The 24,116-nt window shown below is 37.2% G+C and overlaps 1 protein-coding gene across 1 annotated transcript; it reads right to left on the reverse strand.

Annotated features, from left to right (window-relative positions):
- Positions 1-2,932: 2,932 nt before the first annotated feature.
- LOC122069573 (probable peptide/nitrate transporter At3g43790) lies at positions 2,933-21,520 on the reverse strand. The gene is made up of 14 exons (XM_042633624.1): positions 21,451-21,520; positions 21,166-21,206; positions 20,829-20,852; positions 20,632-20,694; positions 16,292-16,341; positions 16,102-16,177; positions 15,513-15,716; positions 15,140-15,227; positions 9,932-10,017; positions 9,723-9,830; positions 7,190-7,234; positions 7,000-7,088; positions 5,662-5,705; positions 2,933-3,218 (listed from the first exon to the last, which is right to left on the reverse strand). The coding sequence occupies exons 1-14, from the start codon at positions 21,518-21,520 to the stop codon at positions 3,094-3,096; spliced, it is 1,113 nt and encodes a 370-aa protein (XP_042489558.1). The 3' UTR covers positions 2,933-3,093.
- Between the last annotated feature and the right edge of the window lie 2,596 nt (positions 21,521-24,116).

Here is a 24,116-nt window from a genome sequence, read left to right on the forward strand (position 1 = left end):
GGAGACCATAATTTCTTTAAAAATATTGAGTTCCTTGTAAATAGAGAGGAGACGGGACAAGCCTTCCATGGCAATGATGAACAAAAATGGGCTTAAGGGCCAGGATAACGTTGTCTAATTCGTCTTAAAGCTTTGAAAAAATTGAAGGCTGAGCCATTCTATGTCCGAAGTTGAGGAAGTCAAAAATGGCGTCAAGCTTGTCACATACCTTGACAATGTTGTCAGTGATCTATCTTCCAGGGACGAAGGCAACTTGGCACGGAGAAATAAACTTGCCGAGGTGAGATTTGAGTCTTGATGCAAGAATCTTGGGCATGATCTTGTACGTGATATTGCACAGACTGATGGGTTGAAAGTCAGTAACCAATGATGCATTATCCTTCTAGGGGATAAGGCATATTAACTTATAGTTGGTGCCAGATGGGAGGACTCCAGAAGAGAAAAAATTGTAGACAAAAAAAGAAGTGATCTTAGGATTGATCAGTTCCCAAAATTTATAAGAAAACACTACCCAAAAACCATCAGGGCCTGAAGCCTTGAAAGCACCAATAGAGAAACTGAATCTCTAATTTCAACAAGGGAGGCTGATAGAAGGTGAGGTTGAAAGCTAGTGATGGGATTGAAGAGACAAAAAATAAAAGAAGGTTCCAAAGGGTTGGAAGTGGTGAACAAATTTTCTAGGAAAGAAGCAAATTCTTTGGCAATAAGGAAGGGTTCGGATAATCTAACACCATCCAGGGAAGTGATGATATCAATTTTCCTGCAGTGTTGGTTGACCTTAGTAACGATATGGAAAAACTTAGTATACCCTCAAAAATATGAGTGTCGAGATTTTTGATGCCAAAAACGTTCTTCGGCATCAATGATCCATTCAAACTTAGCAGAGAGAAGGGAGATCTCATGTACAAGGGGTGGGGGGTTGACAAATTTTCATGGTTCAAAATATGAGAGAGGTAGTTGTCCTTGAGATTATTAATTCAATCAAAATCCTCGGAATTCCATTTGAGGAGTAATCTGCTGAGGCAGAAAAGTTTGGAATTGAGGGAATCAGATCTGAGAGCATTCCATTTCTGAGAACACAAGGGAATAAAGTTTGGGTGGGAATACCAAACACGTTGGTAGTGGAACAACTTTTAGATTTGAAGAGGGGGGAATGTTGAGGATAATTGGGTTATGGTCAAACCTAATGGATGAGAGTTTGGAAAGATGGGTGTGAGGGCTGTTGTTGCATGGTTCCAAACTACGCAAACCCGCACAACACAGATTAGTGACTGGCCCGGAGGAGGCTTCGGGACCAGGCTCCAATGCGCAAGTCAGACTTTAGGGTAATCATTCTATCAGGGTTATTTAGACAATTGAGAGTGTTACCTGTGCTGGGGAGTAGGTCTTCCTTATATAGAAGGCTAGGGTCCTTCTTCATTGGTCCAACTCATCTTTCGAACCTCCACGTACCCTTTCCTTGTGAACCGGATCAACCTGGGGTTGCTGATCTGGCACCATATCCCAACGGTTAACTCAACCCAAGTTAACTTTCCCCAACGGCCTACCTGACCATAGTTGGGCTTTCCAATGGTTAACTCAACCCAAGTTAACAGTGGCCTACCTGACCATAGTTGGGCTTTCCAATGGATAACTCAACCAGGGATGATGGTGGTTAGCTAGTTTGGTGATCAAGTAATCCTTACCTTGCCATAGTCTTATTGGACACTAGTTAGCCATTTTGAGAGGTTGGTTAAGTGGAGCGTTCCCTCCGAAGTAGGTCATTGATCCATGAAGTATGGGAGGTTGGGGTCATAGGAGATGCTTGAGATGCCCTGGCTGGCTGACCATTGACGCCCTGGCTGCCAGACCATTGACTGGCCCATAAGGGTGGTGTATCATGTGCCCGACCACCCGACCATTGACTGGTCCATGTGCTCAGTGCGTCGTATGCTCGACCACCCGACCATCAAGTGGTCCTTGTGTGCATATGGTATATCAAGGGCAAAGGGCTAACCAGTTTGGATTAGCATAGGCATGCTCCGAACATTGCTTAATAAGTTTAGGGGTTTTCTGCTTATTGGACCAGGTAAAAGGGTTCCCAGGTAGTTGGATTTCCTCCAGATTAAGAGAAGAAAAGGAATCAATGAAGAAACTGGAGGACAAAAAGGGCTTGAAGTCCGAGCCCCCAATTTTATGAAATTGAGAGGTGATTTTATTAAAATCCTCAATAATAACACAAGGTGAAGAAACAGACGAGATAAAAGAGTGTAATTCAATCCATCCATTCTTTCGAATACAAGCCTGTGGAGAGCCATTCAGGCAAAGGAGCCCCCATTGCGAAGGAATCTCCATCAATGGTTCAAATTGGATAAAAATAAAGAAAGATCCAAATGAGACCTTTGGTGAGCCAAAAGAGTTAGAAATGAGTGCCCAAAGTCCTCCTTTTCTTCCCGAGGATCCCTCACTATTGATGAAATGTGAAGTATTGAAGTTTTTAAGGTGACAAAAAGGGGGGAAAGAGGAGTGGTCAAGGATTTCGGTTTCATTTAGGAAAATAATATCAGGCTTAAACTTCTTAATATGTTATAGAGATACAATTCTTGGTGAGAAATGAGTGGAGCCATGATGGTATCAACTGGAGTGGAGGGTGGTGGTGGTGGAGCAATATCTGCCTCTGAGGTGGGTACTGGTGATGAATGCGATAAAGAGCCACTCACCAATAGACCCAGCTCAACAGGGGCAGGTGGAGTTCAGTATGGAGTTCAATACGTATAAATACTAGAAGAAATAATGGCCTAGCCGACTACTGGAGTCTGGAGATAAGAGCTAAGAGTTACAACCAATATGGAAAGCTAACTCCACTTGTGATGATCTTTTTCATAGGTCTGTTTCAACTCATCTTTGTTCATAATCAACTGAAGAGGAAAAGGCTATGAGCTAAACCAGGAAAGGGAGAGGGAAAGAGAGAGAGTAGATTACTGGATAACAAAACATTGCCTTCTTGAGGATGAGTTCAACTCATACTGATATCACAATAGAACTACCAAAAATCTAAATCCTGTGAGCAATAAGATTTTTCTGCTTTTTGTCTGATCAATTCAAGTACAATAATCATACATTTGGAACTCTTCCTCTAAATATTTTCCAGTCACTGGGTGGAGGAAGGAATGGCCTCCATGTCATCAGGAACCCAATAAAAGTAATTACATTTAAGGTGGTGAAAACCAAATGGTCACCTGCAATTCAATATACTAATCGTGATCAGTATCTCAATAAAAGAACCTGATTATACTGTGCAGCAATATCAGGAAGTTGGATTTTTCAATTATGTGCAGTAAATTACAAGATGATTGCCAAGGGCTACTATCTGCCCCTTCAGAAGGTCTGAAACAGCCCTTGGCCTCTTAAGAATCAACCTCATGCATCCTTGTCCAAAAAATTCAGTGGCTGACCACTTGGCCCAGTTCCTTGGTCCATATAACTGTTTCGATCACCCAAAAGCCCGCTTTTGTTGGTGTGTCTTCGTTTTTTTTTTTAGAAAAATCATAAATTTGAAAATTGAGCATCTAAAATTAATTCACTGGCGTCTAATTTCAATTAAAATTTGATATAGTTGATTCTTTTAGAAAGACCTTCATTTGTGCCTTTTATTCTTTATACCATAAAAAATTAGAAAATGGAGTGAAGGAACTAATAGTTTATTTTTTGGATGATACAGAGGGGGATTTTTTTTTTGGGGGGGGGGGGGGGGACAAGGTGAGGAACAGGGGGCTCAAAACCGAGACCTCCTGGGAACCTGTGATCTACTGCATCAGGCCAAATCTATTAATCTTTATGATCCACTAAACATTCCAATTGATCTGTGCTGCTGGATTACTAAATCAGAATGGTTTTAATCAACTTCTTCAAGGATGATACACTCTTATCTGTTGTTTTGTTCAAGTTTTTGATCTGCCAACTCAATTTATCAACGAACTGAAATCAGGGATGCTCATCAGTTAAGAGATATATCATGGATACAATCCAATACTTTAGATACATCTAAAAGCCTAGTTATTAGATATGCATGAGAAAAACAGGAGCTACTAATATGATTCTTAGATGACAAATATAGCTCAAATCAACAAGAAGTCTCTAATCTCTACTTTCAACTACACCTGGACACCAAATTAAGTGGAAAATTCATAGCGAAATCTTAATGGGTATCAACCGATACATAGCATATTCCTTCTAGTGATATTAGTAGTAGATTGAGCTGGGACTTTTGATTACTTCAGATATAGTTGGGCCTCTCCAGGTGATAGCTTAAGCTTGTGTTGGATAACTCAATAAACAAGTTCTACGAGAGCCTGACTAAGAAATATTGCAGTTCCACTCAGAAAAAGAATGCATACACATCAAATTAAGTGGAAAATTCATAACGAAATCGGAGGCTGCAGGCTTACTGAATCAAGAATTCATTGCCTGAATTAGAAAAATATGCACAGTAGACGGTAAAAGTAAAGATCTAAAACCAATACTCAATAGAATTAGGGATATTTGTTATAGCCATAAGGTACATCCATGACACAGAATTGTAACATACTATATAAAGAGCTACTCGACTTATTTTGAAAGAGCGACTCTAAAGCCTACAATTCTATGGGTCACTTTTCGGTCGAAAGGCTTTCAGTTTCAGAGATCACTTTTCTCAGGCCAAGACCGTAGGAATAAAAAAAAACTTCTCATTCAGAAGCGGGAAGGGAAAGATGAATTAAGTGCAACTATATAGCCAACCACAAGGGTCAGAGGACCTTGCGTCCTCTACAACATGGGGCAAAGCATTTCTATCCACGGCTTGCTGCCTGATGCCGTCAGCATTGAGGAAGATAGTGTTCATCCGAAGTACTGGTGGAGGAGGTACATAGCAGTGATTTAATGTGGTTGTACCATGGGTCAGCAATGGGGGAGTCGTGGGAGGATAACTCAATCCCTTGGACTGGATACTCAGAACCCTCTAAGAGTGTGCAAGTCTTGTCATCCACCATAGGATCCCCGTGAAGTGATGCCCTTCTTTCCTCATCAACATAGATACAACCCTGGTTGGCCACCTCATCACCCTCCACAGGGCATGGCTCCACCTGAGCAAAGGCCTGAGACTCATGGCCATGACAGATGTGGTTGCGGAGCTTACATCTACTCCTGTTACTGTGTTTGGAACTAGAGTATATAAGCCTATCCACCTAGGGACCAACATGGTTGACAACCTGGATATTGGCGGCGAGGCTAGTCTCCCCTTGAGCATGGGACCTATGGGAATCACTAGATGACAGTAAGGTCAAACCCCAAACCACCAACAATCCCTGCCATGGGTGGTTGAGAACCTTGGGGATGCAGGTTCATCAGTCTCATCCCAGACATCCAATAAATCAAAAAGAAAAAAAAAGGATGCAGGCTCAGTTGGACATTCAAAATTCCACCTTTCTCCTCCCTTGTCCTCAATCCCTCCTTACTTGATAAAAGAATGTCGAAGACAGGAGATGGAGCCAGTTGGGCTGGTGTAGTTGGAAGTTGGGATCTAAACATCATAGGTTCACCAAATGGTAATGATATTGTACTTTCTCCATCACCTTGTACTTGTCAGTATATTCCGCAGAAACAACCAAACGAATGGTACAGAGTTAAGATAAGATTCCATACCTGGGAGAAAGGAAGCATCCAGACGCTTTTGGGCCAATGAAAACCTGCAAATATAAAAAGTTCTGAGCGACTAAATTAAAAGAGATAAAATTGCACAACGGAGAAAGAATATAAGACAAAGTTCTAGCAATCTATTTCTTTATCTCCTCATGAATCATATGTTTCGGATAATAGGGACAAAATTTTCTCAAATCCAATTGACTAGGTGTATTTTGTCGACTCTTTTAGAGTAATATATATCTGGAAATCAACGCCGGTGATTCTTTATCGAAATAAACATCATTTCGGGCACAATTGATACATTGCAAAATGATCATGCCTCTGACATCGTTACCCTTAGGCATGAACCTCTTTTCCTTTGGATTTTGGATTCACTAAACCCCTTTAAATTTCGATCCCAAGGATAGAACAAGAAGCACAATTAAAATAAAAAATAGTAAGTAATCTACCAATCTCTAGCTATACAATTTTTGAATGATACATATTTAAATATCTGTTTGGATTTTGTTTGTTTACCCTAGACCCAATTCTCGCTCTATAGAGTCTGAACCACTGTTAGTTAAAACGCGTTTTAAACGCGTTCCCATTTTTTTGCCGTTTAAAACGCGTTTTCCCGTATGCTATTATACAATCCGGAAAAAAAAGGAAACGACAAAAGAATCTGTTTTAAACGTGTTTTAAACGGCCGTTTTAAACACATCCGTTTTTTAAGGGTAAAATAGGAATTTTATTAAAAAAATTAATTATTATAATATTTAAAATAAAAAATAATAATAATAATTAAAAAAAAAAAAAAACGCTATTAGTAAAAGTGAAGAGTGAAAACAATATGGTACTTGGTTTTTTGTTTTTAACTTCCATACTATCTATAGGAAAAAAATCTCATCTTCTTATAGCCCATTGAGTAAGAAGAAGCTAAAGCTAGCAACATTTCATTTTCTTGTAGCCCATTGGGTTTTTTTATTTTGGGACTCCTAGAGCTTTTGGAATATTAGATGCATGTATACAAGTAATAATCTCTCAAATTGCATGAGTATACTACCGTTTTTTTGGTTTCGTTTTTTTGAAAACTACACATTTAATACTCGTACCGTTCGTTTTCGTCCGTTTGCCGTTCCCTTTTTTTGACCGTACCGTTCATCGTTTTTATCTGTTTAAAACCCGTACCGTACGTTTCTGTTTTTTTTCCGTTCCCATTTTAACTAACAGTGGTCTGAACCCAAGTTTCAGTGAGGTTGAAAGCCATTTTATTCTCTCTTTCCCAAGTAACGATTTTCTTCTTGAACCAATTTTTATTACAGTTTAATAGTTTTTATTTCATGAAAAAATAACACTTACAGGGCACCTCCCCCTGCTGGACCAAATGCTTTGAAAAGTGACATTAAAGTCATTGAAATGCCATTTTCTGCTGCTCTTTGATTTTGGGGCTGTCATAGCAATATCAGATCAGAAATAGCAGGAAAATATGAACTCAAAACCAGAAAAAGAAAAATAAAAAGCATAGGACCAAGGAAAAAGTGAAACTTACAACAGCAGCATTCTGGAGAATGAATAATCCCGTGATAGTGGAGACCTAATTGGAATTAAACAGAACTCTAGTAAAGAAGTGGTATACTACAACAATCCAAATTCACAAGAGAGTGTTACTAATTCAGATTCAATGGAAGTATTTACTACTATGATAATTCAATTAAGTAAATGCTACTACTAATACCAGTACTATGCTTTGCCACAAATTAATCTCTGTGTGTGTGTGTGTGGAGTGGGGAAGTGTTAACAAATAACGAGGGTAGTACCCAGAGAGAACAGTTCTATTGTCTTGGTTCAATCATAAATAAGGAGAGATTGGATAATATATACAGACGCATGTATCTAAGAATAGGATATTTATAAGGATTAGAGTCAACTTCAGTACCATTGTCTCGAAAAATGGATCAGAGTTGATGGTTTGATCGCTAGAACAGTTAACTTGCCTACATTACTTTAGTAATAACACAGCAACACACCAAGTTTAAAAAACAATCAACTTGATGTTTTTTATGACTTTCTGAACCAGACAGACCAGATAATAGATCATGCTAACTGCACGATCAGATAGGCCCCACAGATCATAGACCAAGCCAAGCTTTATTTGAAAATGAGAACGCAAAATCTTAAAATTAAATAGTTTAACGAGTCCCATAATCACCTCCTTTCAAAGAGATGAAAGTTATTTTAATCCTTTAGCTCTGAAGCTCACATGCATTAAGTAGTGACTTGTAATATAATGTTCTTTATCGTTCATTGCTTTTGCATCGGGGCAATGGACCAGAAGATGGAACATTGAAGCATAAAGCAAGTGGCCAAAACAATCCAACATCATTTTTTTCTATTTTTATTTTATTTAGAAGTATAGTGTCAGCTAAGCTATGCACACAGCTGAATTGAGCAATACTTTTGTACACTTACCTCCTCTAAAGAGCCTTTAGCTGTCCCAGACTCCCAGATAGCCAAGGCCAAGCTTTTCCCCAATAAGCTTCTAGTCACAAATTAGAAGTCCCTAGAAATTAATGTGCAATCAAATAGGTACATACAGCTGTCAAGCTAATTCTTCATATAACCTAATGTTTGTCAAATGATCCATCCTTTCATTCCTTTCGAGTTATACCCGAAATAATAACATGGAGTAATATTCCCTATATGATGAGACTTTCATTCCAAACTTTACCATCAACCAAATAGTGAACAAAATCTCCACATCTTCTGAAACCCATGGAGCCCCCCCTCCCTCCCTCCCTCCCTCCCCACAAAAAAAAAAAAAAACAAACCACCGCCAACCCCGACCCCAAGCCCAATGACCAGCCAATCCACCGAACCGCAACCCCAGCCCCAACCACCCCTTCCAAAAAAAAAAGGAAGCTCTAGGAAAGCATAGGAAAGCAAAACGACCAAGGGGAAAAAAGGTCTAACCACTCTTAAAGAATTTTCGCCTCCAAAAAATAGCATCTTTCACTTTTAGATCTGCCTTCTTCAATCTTTTAAGCCCATTTCATCTTTTACCCCTCAGAAGATTCACATCTGTCCTCTTCAAAATTCTTCCTTGCCTGGCCATAGAAGTAGCCCAATTCTTTTACCCACTCCTAATGCACTCAACACCTAACTCCCAACAAGAAATCTCTTCCGTGGGTCCTCGAACGTTTACTCAATTTGTGTAGAAAATTTCTCCTCATAAGCAACTGAACTCAACCTCTTCAGGTCTTTTACTGCTCCTATCATCAGAGGAGCACAAGCAGAAGCTATGACATTTTCTAGTCCACACATCTAGCATTTATTTCCCAAACAAAACTCATTTTATTGTAAGTTGTCCATGGTAGTTGCTCTGTCAATCCTTCCGGCAGATTTTGGCCATCATCGCTTTGATATTAGGAACAAACTATCCTCGGACTCCTCTCAGTGCATTTACTCCCCTCGGAATTGGCTAATTGTGGATTCATGGGGTCTCCCCATTTCATTGTACTCTTCCCATGCCTCTTCTAGCTGAGGCTGGGTTTAGCTTGTATTTTGTTTTTCTTTCTCCCTTTGTTGGGGAGCCCCTGTTTTTCTCACTTTGGTAATGAAGTTTTATTCAGTGTTCAGAATTACTACAGGCTTAATGAGAGGAATAGCAGTTGCTTTACATTAATAAATATCAGATCAATGGAAGCTCCCTCCCTAATGGTCGATCACTTCTCTTCCGATTTCTTTCTTTCCTCAGTTCTGCCCTATTTAGTATTCAGAATCACCACACGCTTAATGAGAGGAATAGCAGAGTATTTAAAGGAAAGCAACTCTCTATTCCTCCCATTGATGGGATTTGTTAACCTAAATTGTTTTTTGGGAGTTAATCAACTTTTACCATTTGAGAAAAATAAATTAATACTTCATTGATAACATCTTTCATTGTTTTCTATAAGAGAGAGAGAGAGTGAGTGAGTGATACATTGCAGAGACCGGTAACATAGGGAAAGAAACCAAAATCCAACCATGAAGTGATAAATGGGATACCAAGTCACCAAAGGATGTACCAGTTAAGATGTACTTACAGACAGGGCATTCTTGAAAATGCATACAACATTTAATATAAAATGAAGCCTGAATCCCGATAACCGAGCCATAAATGGGAAACTTTGTGTCAATGCAATTGATAAAATCTGGAAACAGGAAAGTCAGTAAGAGATAGCATCAAAATGCATACAGAGACTGCGAATGAAATCCAAACTTTGAACAACAAAAGACAAAGTTGAAAGCATACCGCTGAAATACGAGTGACCCATATCGGTCCAAGTCTCCTATCAACAGGTGGAAATATGAAAAATTGAAATACCATAAGGCCAATACCTAGTGATACCACAAGTAATCAGAAAGTCAATTTTCTGAATCTATATTCAAATAAAAGAAAAAAATTGACAGAATGACAGTGAGTTGAAAAGAGAGGGAGTGTGGTCTCATCAACTTCAAATGGCATAAATCAGTTCTATGATGCAGCCATGTAGGTTGTGCACAGATATCTTTTTCTATTTCTGATCTGAAATTAATTATAAGACATTTACCAATTTCTTCCACCTATAAGGCTATCACAATGACATGTTATGGAAGCAGTAAAATTGTGATGAAAACCACAAAAGATATTCTACAGAGAGGTTTTTTTTTTAATGGGTAAAAGTTGGAGAGGTTTTACAAGGAAACAACAGTCTTTTATTATCTTTCTCTGATAATATCTTATCATGCCACCTCGGAGAAATTACACCTTCAGAGAATATAATTCAACCATCAAAACGAAATCAAAGTGCAGAATAGATTATCAGTCATCTCTATATAGTAGCAGCACAAATTTCATTTGCCAGCTAATTTAGACCCCAAGCAAACACACGCACTAAAGGATGAGGAAGTGTATAGTAGCAGGACGAATTTCATTTGCCAGTTAATATAGAAGCAAACACACACTCAAGGATGAGGAATTGTCTCTATTTCCATATCAAAGTTCTCTTTAACACTTCACAAAAAACATACGTTTTGAACCATTCTGCCACCATATGCAATCCACAGAAACACCGTAGAGGATTTCCAGAAATTTTTTAAGTCGTTTATCTCCCATTCAATCAGCACCTTTCTGAAACCAACCTTGAGCTGACATTTCTTTACAAATATCCATGTGCAACAACAAAACAATATTTTCCCATACTAAATACAAAGTCATGGATAGAGTCAGTATGCTGAGGCAACCATATGTCCTCCCAAATCTCACCTAAGAAGTGAGAGGAAATAAATGGCTCCAAATTCATAATATTATCTTTCCAATAACCCAAGCAAAGAGAAATACTTACCCTTCCAAATTCAATCTCTCTCATTCTCTCATTCTCTCATTCAATCTCTTTTGTCAATATTTTTTCTTTTTTGGGAGAAAAAGAAGCCTAAAAGGCAGCATGCCCCTGCGCCATGATGCAGTGGGGGGGCCAAAATGACTGCTTCGCCTCTCTTGAAAGGCAAAAATCCCAGCCCTGTTGATGCTTCTTCTAGTGCTCTCATTGGACCTCGCGCTGGTGCAAGGCCACACTGCTTTTTAGGGAACCCTCTCCCTTTTTTTTTTTTTTTTTTTTTTTTCCAACTCTCTTCTCTCCTTTATTCTTCTTTATTGTTTATTCTTGTTCCTCCTTTCGATATTTCTCCTTCCATTGTTCCTTCTTCTAGTCGCTTTGTTCTATTCTAACCTGATTTACAACCCCAAGTGTTAGCATCGACCTCTACAGTTGAGAGTTTAAGGGATCATCCCTATGATAGAAATGATTCACCCTGCACAGTTTTGTGTCAAGATTTGATCTCTGCTGGAAGTTTTAGGATGTGTTTGGTTACATAATTCTATAGAAAGTCTTTCTAGTGAAACATGACTCACTTTTTTTTAAATTGTTTGGTTGTTTTTTGAGTTGGTTCTACTTAGAAATACTAATTCATTTGAAACACCTTGTAAAGCTAAATGTGGTTCATATGAGAAATAAGGGAAATAGCACAACTCATATTTGACACACATAATCCTAGTCCTCATATAAATAGTCCATGTTAAGTGGTGATTCAAAAGAATCACAAAAATCGGGATTGATATTTCTTCAATCGATTCAATGGTTCGATCTCACCTCACCTTTCACCTTCCTTCTATGTTGTAGAAAGATCAGGTTTACAGAGAAAAGTCCTTCCTTCTTGCAGAAGAAAATCAGAAGAAATATGCAGAACTTGAAGCAAGATTCAAGTCATCCCCACTCCTTGAGCAGCTATTGGAGAAATCCAAGTTGAATAAAGAGAAGTAATTTTGTTATCATGGTCTTCAGATTATTTAGGAGAAGAGAAATATTATAGGGTAGTATCTGGATTGCAGGGATCAGAGTGGGGAGTGGGAGATTGCTCCACAGAGGGTATGACACAGGGGGAGAGAGATAACTTCATTGCTATGTTGAAGGAGAAATATTGAGCCAAATGAATGAAATTTAACATTCAGAGTTTCATCCTCAACTGCAGATGCAGAGATGATTCAAATATGTTGATCCTTATGGAACAGAAACAGGGAATGGGAAACACATATAAAGGAAGTCCTGATGATTCAGAAGTTATATTTATTCATAGTCTTGTTAGTTATGGCAGCCATTGCTTCTTCGATATGCAGATTGAATGAAGACTTGAACAACTTCTACATCAAAACCAGGATTTAGTAATATTATAGCTTCCTTAGTTACATATCCTTATTTAAATAAATTAAAATTAGAATTTTGGAATTGTAGGTTCCTTTGGTACATAGTCATAAGCAATTACAACATTGCAATGGAAGTATAGAACCAGAAGTTGGACTGTTAAGAGTAATGCTTACTATTGCACCAAATCCGGTATTAGTATCAGTGTTGCATGCTGGGATTAGGGTAACCAAACAGTTTTTTATGACTGATTCTACAGAATCGGTCTCACAGATTTAGGTTAACTGAACAGTTTTCAGGTAGATCTACGTAACAGATTTATGAGTAACCAAACAGTTTCCTGGAAAATCTTAAAAAAAAAAAAAAAAAAAAAAAAAAAAAAAAAAAAATCAACAGAAACACTCTCTATGGAATGATTGTCAAATCCGAAATAAAACTCCAAGGAATTATATAACCAAATACATCCTTAAGTTTCTAACCAAAACTTCAAACCTGGTTCCTGCGTTTACACCAGATCTACTTTCTGAAATTATCTCCATTGTAAAACCTGCTGTTTGAGTTTGTTATTAGTTGAAAACAAGAGGGTATTAGCTCAACCTTAACATTATTTCAGCCCATTTAACTATCATAGGAGAGAAATCTATCTCTCCATTGAAACAGGGCTGATTCTATTACCCTTTGAGTTCTATTGGGAAGAAAATAAGATATTTCTCTTTAGTTTCTTTGAAGGATTGGCCTTTGAAATTGCACAAAGCCCCTTATTCTCTGAATTTCTTTTTAAGTTTTCCCCAATGTGAAATTTAATACCATTCGTCCCCTTCTTCATAATCTTAATCCATGAACCTGTTTACCTTATTCTCAAGGGTCCAGACTGTCTAGAAATTTACAAAATTGTCATTGGTCACATTATTTTGAGATTCATTCATTCCAGAGGGCCCATAGCAACCCAATTCTAGGGTTTTCAAACACCGAGATCACATCAATTGGTATCAAAGCCGAATTTTCTGGCAATTACTAACCATGACAAGCAATCTCACATCACCAATCCCGAGTTGCACAAGTTATACTGGTAATTGGCTAAAAGTCAATAGAAGACTGAGGTGAAGCTTGATAAATTTATGGACGAAACACCACCTCTTTACAAAGTTTTGTGCTTTCACAAGAATGACTGGAAAACAAGAAGAAGATGGACCGTCTACTCCCGTTCATTTTGGTACCTTACATATCGAAGATACGCCTTAAAGGTAGCAACCTAATCCAGCTACACCCCAGGATGCTAGCTACACTAAAATTTTCAGTTAGGTACTATGGAATCAAGATTGTGGTTCCAAAGTTCAGTGATGAAAAGGGGCCAAAAGATTTCCTTGATTGGCGTTACTAGACTTGAAAGTATTTTTGCTTATAAATCTGAATTATTCAAGTTTCAACCAGGGTCAACTTTTTGAACCTTGAACCCAAACCCAAGGCTCACTTCCACTAAAATAAGCCAATTTCTGTGATTTTCCTATATCAGAACATCTCATTCATTTTGTCCTTCTGTAGAAAGGAAGGGAAGGTACTAAATAAGTAATATAAGACAACGCTTTCAGTCACCATGGGTTGGGAATCTTCCTTAGATTTATTTGGATATGCCCTAGGTGCCTGTTATAGAAAGGGAAGTACATTGGGTTTTGGGAATACCTAGAAAGAAGGTTATGGTTGAAAACTTAAAAATGAGAAAAGGTAGATGGTTGAAAAGGGGAACATAAATGTGGTGGTTTAGTCTAGTTAAAGCAGTGTTACCAAGGAACCAACATTTTTTTTTTTTTTCTCTTATCAATATTTATGATTCCCATATCGGTGGCAAAGAAGAAAGAAACATTAGAGTGGGCTTTCCTATGGAAGGGTTGGGAGGGGAAAGTGAATGACAGAACATTTGATTGAATGGGATATTTGCATGCTGAAAAGATTGGGAGAACTTGGTAAAGGAAAAAAAAAAAAAAGCCTGTGTTATGTAAATGGCTAACAAGATTCGATGTGAAGGATGATATCGCAGGAGAAACATCATTCGAAACAAATATAAAATGGCGAATCACTGGACAAAGGTCATGGAACAAAAATTTAAAAAATAAATAAATAAATAAAAACATTAAAAAAAAAAACAAAAACAAAAAAACAAAAAAAAAAATTGTTAAAGACTTCCATTTGGATGCTTCAATGTCTGATTGGAGAAGTTGGATGGGAAAAACAGATTAGTTACACTGTGAAGTCCATACTTGGCCTAGACACGGGTTCTGTAGGATCAGTTTATAAGATAATTTGAAAAGATTCCAAGAGAGGTGCAATCATTCATTTGGACTGTGATAAAGGACAACATTTTAATAGCTGATCATTTGAAACACAGGACATTGAACTTCCAAATTATGCTGCTCGTGCTATGATGTGAATGAGTATGTACCTCACTTATTCCTTTGTGTTACTATCTGTGGCCTATCTGGACCTTATTTCAGCTGTGCTCAGCATTAGGTCTTTAATTATCTTAGGCTTTTTACCATTTTAAATCCCAAAAATCTGAATCTGCAAGAGTAGAACTGAATCTTACAACAAAATTTTGAAATGCATCTACAAAGATTATCAGTATATAACCAGATTGGGCTATAGAGAATCCTGTTATTGATGTAAGAATTTATGCTTTCAATCAAAATTTGAAAAAGAAGAACAAAAAATAATTTATGCTTACCAATCAACCAGATGAAAAATGTAAATTTCCACATCTTTCAAAATATGTAAGGACGCCAATATACCTGAGATTGCAAGAACTCGACCAACTGCCTGAGATTTAAAGCTCAATCCTCCATATTTCTTATCACTGACAGCCCATAGTGAGAATATCTGGAAACCATAGAGCAATACTTGATTTTGAGAAATATTTTCCATTTTACCCTTACAGATTCACCAAATTCTAGTGGATAAAAAAAAAAGAAAAATACAAGAAGGATCCTAATGGATTTGCATTACAATGGTAATATCTATCAGAAAAAAATTTGGAGTATACAAACCAAATAGTGTTTGTTATCTTCCTAATGAAAATAGAATGTATGGAGTAATGCAAAGAAATAGTAAGCATCACATTATGAATTTAAATACATGAAAGTAGCTTAAAAGAAGAAAGCTAACCTCCGAGTAAGCCATCTCATGAAGTGAGAAAACACAATATATAAGGATGAGTGACATCAAGGGCCAGTTCTTCCAAAGACTCACATCAGAACTTGATGACTCTATCTGTTCAGTTTCTTGGATTGCTTCCTCCACATCAGATCCATGTGAAGGAGCTTCAAGTGCATTCGACTGATTTTCATTCGGATGCCTATGCAAAGTTTCCTACAACGACAATCAAATTTTTTCAAGGTATCAAATAAAAGCCAATGCAGAAGTAATTAGTTATCATTCCAAAACAGAGAAAGTCAGAGAATAACAAAACAACAGATATGCCATTAAAAGGTAGTATGGATATATGAAGCATGAAATTAAGAGGACTAAATAGAGCATGAACTCTGCTGCTGTACTATAAAAGGGGTGAAGAAAGAAAATCAGAGAGAACAAAGAATTGAAAAAGAAATCATTATTTAATGAGAGAAGCATGAGCCTTGTTTTCAAAAATCATTTATTTCTTTCTATTTCTATGCATCAAACGGATTACCATATGAGGCAGAAAAAAATGCATAGAAGACTAAATGTAATAAGAGGATATGGCAAGGCAACTTACTGGAAGCCAGAAGCAAACAAAAAACACACAGCCTGAGAAGATTGATATGGTAAGGCAGGGTAACAAGTATGGATACCTACAGCACATAGGCTAATAGTATTAAGCATGATAATAATTAAAGAGAAAAATAAATAAAGAAATTATTCAAGAGGAAAGAACTAGCTAAGAAAATTTAAATACTATGACATACCTCCCGAATAGTGAGTCTTTAGAAAATTTATGTGGAAACTTATCTGCGGGCTAATATACAAATATAAATCCGAAGAATTAAATTAGTAAAATTAATCTCAAAGATTAGAGAAAGCACATATAAAAGAGGGAAGAGGGTGAAGATATTCCATACAAAATTCTCACTAACTTAAATGGTCTGAAAACAAATCAAATATTAGATTTATTAGGAACTAGACAATTAGGCATAGATTCTTCTTTATCTTTCTAAATATTTTGCTTCACCATATTTGGAAAAAAAAAATCTTATAAGTATACATCCATACCAATAAGAATGAAAAAAAAAAAAAATCTGGAAAGCACTGAGAAGGTTACACAGCCTATTAGGGAGGACTTTGATTCAGTCATAAAAACATCCAGTAAAAGATAGAATTCTGACAAAACTAGGAATGTGTGCAAAACAAAAATGATTTTCAGAATAAACTCATTTTTCAAGGACGGTTTACCACCAGCCCAACATTTTTAACTTTGCAAATGCACTCAAGCACTGTATTAGGAAAATATCCTGATGTAAGTTTAGGTAAATAGTGGAAATGAGGTACATGTTGTAGAAAAAAAAAAATTAACATGTATTGTATGGTTTATTCCACAATTCATGATTTTAGGGAAGCAACTTTCATTTACTAACACTCTAACAGAAGTTGTCTCCCACAATTGTTCAACCAGTTATCAGATTCACGACTAAATTCTGACTTAAAAGCATATGAGGCACCTTGGTGGAGAGGTAGTTCACCAGCATAACAAAAGGGGAGGCATATTATAGATCACATGTAGGAATAAAATTTTCCTCTTCAAATACCGTCAAACTTGCAAGCATTATTGGATAAAATGTAAGTAACTACCACAAGCCTATTTGTTCATTGTCCAGCCATGGACAAAAATGGAGAAAAAGGAATGCAAGCTTGGTCCAAAAATTGGTCCTACTTTGATACCTATTGCGTATTGGCTTTTAATTCTTTGGGTTTTCTTTGTGATGGACTAAACTATAAAAACCAAAAATGGGAGTCTGAGAGGGAACAAGAAATCCATATTTAATTTGTAATGGGAACCCCATTAGGTAGATCAGGTGGCTTTAGTTTAGTCATTAACGAGTCTTCCTTTGATTCATTGTGGGGGGCTCAAGTTATCAAAAAGTTACCTAGAAGATTCAGGGTCAAAAAATTGTAATTAGTAAGTACTTTGGAGTCTTATTACTTATATTAGTCTAGCACTCTAGCATGACAATGTGTGCCAAGTGAAAGCTCCTCTCTTCCCTCACTCTCTTCTCAATTTTTCCACCATAACAAATCAATCTCTTTTCTCCCTTTCTCCTTTCGATCTATACATCTCTCTCTCTCTTCCTCCCCCCCCCCCCAATCGGCCAGTATTCCCCCAGTCCTGTGGCGCTGCTTCCTTCTCTTCTTTCTCTTATTTTTCTATACTGCTTCTATCAGTCCACTCCAGTGCTGATCTACAGAACCTGCAAGTCAGACTTTATCAATTGGTAATCACTGCTACATTAGCTGCTGGAAATACATAACCAGAAAGATTTTTAGCCTTTGTCTGATATTCCGGATCTGGACTTGTAGAGAAGCCTATCTGATCTTTGATTCCTAATCCAGAATCTGGCTTGCTTGGCTTCACAGTCTGTGGTGAAAATATTATAAGACAAAAAAGATCATCATATCATCATTGAATCTGATGATGATGTCTTCATTGATTAAATTTTCCCCTACTTTTATGTGCTAGATGTTGTGTATGTCTTCCATGTCTTCCAGACATGTCGACATAATTGGTGAAAGAATAAAATGTTATGCGTGATCTTAATGGAAACTTATGTTCCATAGAGCCCTCTCATACGCATCAAAGATTTATTTTTAAGGGGTTGCTACTAGATGCACCTTCAAGATCATCAGACATTTTGTCTATGATGCTGCCAAAAGAACTAAAAGAGGAAACCAAGATAAAGGACTTGTTTCTATTGGGCTGAACAGTAAGTTCCCTTCCAAGTAGAAAACAAGCTTGTGAAAGACATTATTGAACCAAAAGAAGTTCCACACCATGAGTTTGTTCTTCCTCACAAGTTTTGAGACACAAATGCAACATCAGAGCTTCATATTCTAAATTTTGTTCGAGTTGAATACAAAGAGCTGCAAGCACCCTCCCAAGTGTTCTTAATCTTGCTTTGTTACAAAACTCAAGGATGAAAAATGGGTCCTATTTGGATATCTATAGGGTATGGGCTTTAGTTCTTTTATTTGAGATGGGTTACATTATAAACTCCAAAAATGAGGGTGGTGCAACCTAGGGTTCCAAAACCCTAATTGGGTTGCTATGGGCACACCCCAAGTGATAAAATCTGAAATAAAGAGGACAGTGGCAATTCTACAATTTTCAAAATACTGGATTCTTTTGGAATAAATAATTGGAACCTGGCACCAAAAGTAGACAAATAAAGAGGACTATAGTGGAAATTCTTACATACATTGGTTATTTGCAGATTGATTCCAATTTGGACTCAAGCTACTCTACCAGCATTATCTCAGGCATCCTATTCCAACTCAAAAACTAAACCAATGGACAGCTAAACAGGAATATAATAAATATAAATTTACCCCTAATAAGAAAGTACATACCCTAACTATCCTTAGTGGACTAAAAAACCAAATTCAGGCCTGGTTCCCCATGGCATTGGCTTCCAAACTGATTAATATTGGTCCAACCAGGGCTGCATCAGGGGGGAGCAGTACAGAATTCATATTTAATTTATAGAGGGGTCCATTAGGTAGTGTAGTTGGCTTTAGTTCAGTCATCAAAGAGTCCCCTTTTGGTTTGTTGTGTGGGTTCCAAGTTATCTTAAAGTTATCTAGAAGATTAAGGCCTCAGCAATTCTAATTCGTTAAGTATTTTAGAGTCCATGTTAGCTAAGTTACTCGAGCTGCCTAAGAATTTTAGATTTAGGAGACTTTCTCTTGCTTTATAAATATGTAGCCAATCCCCTCTAATCAATTAGAATTGAATTAAAGAAACTTTATTTGAAAGTGAGTGCCAAGTGAAAGCTTCTCTCTTCCCCCTTTCTCTCTTTTCCCTCAACATATCGATCTCTTTTTTCTCTCTCCAATCTATCTGGTATCTCTCTCCCTCCCCCATTGGCTGATAACCTACTTCCCCAGCCCTACAGCACTACTTTCTTCCTTCTCTTCTTTCTCTTCTTCTTTCTTCTACCATAGACTACTCAGTTGCTAATCTATAGAACCTGCAAGTCAAACTTTATTGATTGGTGACCCCTGCTACATCAACTGCTGGAAATGCAAAACCAGAGAACTCTTTAGCCTCCAGCTTATCAGAAAATATTTCAGACTTGGGTGTGTGGGGCAGCTGATCTGATCTTTGAATCCTAATCTGGAATTTGGCTTCATCAAAAATGGCTTGCCTAGGAGAAAGAAAACCTACTTTGGCATGAAGAGGAATTAACTATAGCCACATCTAACTGATTTAATACACAAATGTGTCCTCCTCTGAGGTTTTTAGGATTTCTGTATCAGATAGCAGAAGACAGGGTCGTTTCTGTCTCCTTGTCACATCTTACAGTGGCCAAAAACTACAACAAACATTCTAGTGCTCAATCGAATTTTGATAAGCATCTGCACTATGTCAATATTGCCTCTGATCTTACCAGATAAATCTCTCTTCCATCCTAGGCATATCTCACTCTGGCAGAGGCCAAGACCGAGCAATATCCTAGTAGACAAACTAGTAAAATCCAGATTACTTATATACAGTTTAGATCTATATTGTACACCTTTTTTTTTTTTTTTTTTATTCTGCTGTTATATACCCACTTTTGATGTCATTTCATCTGATTCTTTTCTATAAAACTATAAAAAGAAAAGGAAAAAAAAAAAAAAAGATTGTGCACCATCTCAAATCGTTTGGTGCACAGATAATTTCACTGTTTCAAAATAAATAAAAAAAATCATTTAGAAAAACAAAAATAATACATCTTAGCTCAAAATGATCCATAGAATACCTTTAAGCAGTCATACTAAAGGGATTCTGACAGATTTTACAAGTCCAATTTGCACATATAACTGAAATAGGGTCAGAGGGACCTTTGAGGATCCTAATCAAGTACAACACAAGGCTTAGGGCAGATTCCAAGGATTGTGTAAACCATCATCAGAAAAATCAAACTAGAAGATTCGTATTGAATAAAAAAATACACCATTTTAGTGTTAATTCTAGAAGGAAGCTCATCCTTCTATAATTCCAATGGAAAAACAAAATGATTTATCATCAGTTCATAACAAAATTAATCCATACCTGTGCCAAAAAACCTCCAATCGCTGGACCAATAATCAGTCCGATGCCTCTAGAAGTACTTACCTGAAATGAAATGTTGAGCTAAATATTATTTCCCAAATGAAAAATTAACACAAAACTAAACGCTGAAAGAAAAAAAAAAAGTCCATAAATCCAAAATGAGTTACTGTTTGATTCCAAGAAAGAAAAGTTCATACTACCGATTGTGCCAACGCTCGATGCTAATCTGGACAAATTTCAGCAGCGTATGCCTTCCACTCTTTTTGCAATATGCATGTCCCGAATCTGCAACTGGAAAGAAAAAAATAACACACACACACACACACACGTATTAAGGTGAGAATTGCATGAGTTTCAAGATATATAGAAATTAATTGCAAAGTATAACTTATAATGCGCATAAGATTTTTTTTTTTTTTGGGGGGGTGTAGAGGGTTGGAGAACTAAAGGAGAAAAAACCCGAATGAAATGTTCTTTGCAACTAAGTTTCAGATTCTATGTACACAATATATTTAGCTATGGTAGTAAACTTACCATGAAGTATAAAAATGGAAAGAGGGATGGAATCGGCAAATCTGAAAATAAGAAAAACACAAAAGAGTAGAAATATTAGGGCATTATTGGAGAAAACAAGCTAATTTAATAATTAGAAGGGAGCATTAAATCCTATAAAGTGAAAAAAGAGGAATTTAAGTTGTATTTTCAGAGCTCAGTAGTGTGAGCTTATAACCCAGGCGGGGGCATTAAAGCGATGGAACGTTGGTTCAACTTTTCTGTTGGGCAGGTATGGGAAGCATAAACCATTTATTTTTTGAATACCCTTCCTCACATGCTTTATGGGAGGATGTGGCATCTCTTTGCAATCAGAAGGGGAGGAACCTGTTAACATTCTAGATATTTCTATATAGATCAAACATGAATTTCATGATGGGGATCCATTGAGGGTCATTGGGAAGTTAGTTTTCTGTGCCACTGTACAACACTTATGGCAAGAAAGAAACTTCAAGTTTTCAAATCTAAAAATAAAACAAGACCACAAATTATGGAAGCAATTATCTCAGATGTCAAAACTAAGTGCTCTAGGATGAACTTGGTGACTGAATATAATCCTAAAATTCAAGTTATCATGTCTAATTGGGGAATTCATGTGAGTTGGAAGATTATGATCCCAAAAGCTTGCTCATGGTTTATGCCTCCAAAAAATATGGTTGCTTTACATTGTGATGGGTCTCTCTCACAAGTCCGAGCTTCTTATTGATGCATAATCAGGGACAGGAAAGGGGGTTCCTATTATGGCTTATACTAGTCTTGGGGAGAAGACAAATATTTTATGGCTGGAACTTCTTGCTATCCTTAGAGGAATTACTTTATGCATAGACATCAACATGATGGAGATCTCAATTCGGTCAGATTCCAAATTCGCTATAGATATTCTAAATGGAGAAATTGAGGGACAATGGGAAACTATAGCTATCAAAAGAAAAATTTTACACATCTCTAATACCTTGTTCAGAAAGGAGTTCAAGCATGTATGGAGGGAAGTTAATAAACCTGCTGATTACTTAGCTTCTATGGCTACATCTCAGGTGGAGGATTCAGTTTTCAAGATTTACTACAGATTGTAATTTGTTTCTTAGTTTCTCCTTGGTTTCTCTTGTAATGCAGGGATTGTCCTGCTTTGTACCCTAGGGGCTTCTCTTCCTCTCTTTCGGTCAGTCCAAAGATGGAGATAGAAGCTGCCTTTTTTCTGTACATTTTCTCTTCTTTAATACATACAAATTATTTATCAAAAAAAAAAAAATGGGGGCATTACTCACTGGAGCATAGAGAGCAGATCCAAATGAAGGAAAAGTACTTCCAAGGCACACCCCTGTTTGTCTCCTTCCTACGATCAACCCTGCAACCGGGGCAATTCTCATACACCCTCCTTTCCATGCTATCCAACTGAAACAAGCCATAGTTTCAAAGAAAATATATAAAAGGAGAAATTTTCCTTCACCAGGCGTCCAAAACAAATGCAAGCACTATCTTAAAGAGAGAGAAAGTACAAAGGCTAAACCTCGTAATACCAGTTCTGTTGAACATGACTGTGTTCGCGGGAAGAAAATAAAAAACAAAAAAATGTTTGAAAAAACATACTAAAATATCTGGCGGTACACGTCTCCTCGTTAGCTGACTATTCTCTTTTTTCTTTTTTTTTTGGAATGGTTGTCTCCTCCGATTACCAAAAAACCCCTTCGGTCAAACCAATAGGAAAACCTGGATCGAACCAAATTGATCCAGGTTTTGGAATGAGATATGATGGAATTGATTGAATAGTGTTGGGCTGGGTCTGAATTGAGGCTTATGTTTGTTGCTCCCAGGTCCACTCCAGCTCTCTTCTTAAGTCGATCAAAAGTGTGTGGAAAGGCTAAGTAAGTGCTATGGAAGTGTGAAACGCCAGCATGGTTGGCATGTTCTTGAACAGACTCTTTTTGAAATGCATCACGATAATTTTGAAAAAAAAAAAAAAAAGTAATAATTATCAGAGGTGAAGAAAAATAGGGAAACTAAAAGAAAACAGTATGTTGTGGAACCTATTACTACTTCACCAGAAGCCTTTCTAAAAGAGGGAAAGGGAGAGTAATTACAAGCAAATAGGGATGTATCATTTTCAGTAGAAATAAAGTTGATTACTTATACTATTATAATTTATAAACAAATAGACTAATATTATTATTTTTCAACCGTTAGCCATCTTTTTCCCATCTTTAAATAACATTAACTTACCCCAGGAAGATTCCTTTCATAAAGTGGGTAAATAGTGTAGTGTGAGCTGTGAGGCCTATGGGCAAATATGATTAGTTAAAATTTGGGCTAGGTCGGGCTAGGCTGTGCTAGGCATAAGCCTCAACTCAGGCCCAGCCCAATCCTGACCCAGAGTCAATGTTTCTTTATTTTAACCTGTATTCAGGTTAGAAAATCATAGCCTAAGTCCTATTCAATCAATTCCATCATATTCCAGTCCAAAGCCGATCCAACAAAGATCAGTTTGGTAATTTGGTTGAAGAATTTGAAAAAACCTAGGGGTGTCAAAACCTAACCCAAATCAATGAAACCAATAGAAAAATCTAGATCGAACCAAATTGATCTATGTTGGATCGGTTTTGGACTGGGATATGATTGAATTGATTGAATAGGGCTTGGGCGACTCTGGGTAAGGGTTGGGCTGGGCTGGGTCTGAGTTGAGGCTTTTGCCCAGCCCAGCCCAGCCCAAATTTTAACCATGATTTTTACATAAAGAATAATCCGTTATAACTAGACGTATTTGCCCATAGGCCTCACACTATACTATATACCAACTAAGTGAGATAAGGGTTTTCTCTATAATTTCACCCTTTCTCTCTCACCAGCCCTAATCTCAGTATGGGCCTCTCGGACTAATTCTATTGTTAGCAAAAATGAATAAATAAATAAATAGATTATTTAAGTCTTTAAATATTGAT

Source organism: Macadamia integrifolia, unplaced genomic scaffold, assembly GCF_013358625.1.
Source record: "Macadamia integrifolia cultivar HAES 741 unplaced genomic scaffold, SCU_Mint_v3 scaffold652, whole genome shotgun sequence".
Classification (NCBI taxonomy): domain Eukaryota; kingdom Viridiplantae; phylum Streptophyta; class Magnoliopsida; order Proteales; family Proteaceae; genus Macadamia; species Macadamia integrifolia.

Bases quoted from the DNA above. Each gene is read 5' to 3' on its own strand.
- LOC122069573 (XM_042633624.1), bottom strand. From the start codon at position 21,520: ATGTTAACAGGTTCCTCCCCTTCTGATTGCAAAGAGATGCCACATCCT. The intron at 20,853-21,165 runs GTAAGTTTACTA...TGTCCAGATTAG, and splicing joins TTCCATTTTTATACTTCATG to CATCGAGCGTTGGCACAATC. The intron at 16,178-16,291 runs GTATGTCATAGT...TATGTGCTGTAG, and splicing joins AAAGACTCACTATTCGGGAG to GTATCCATACTTGTTACCCT.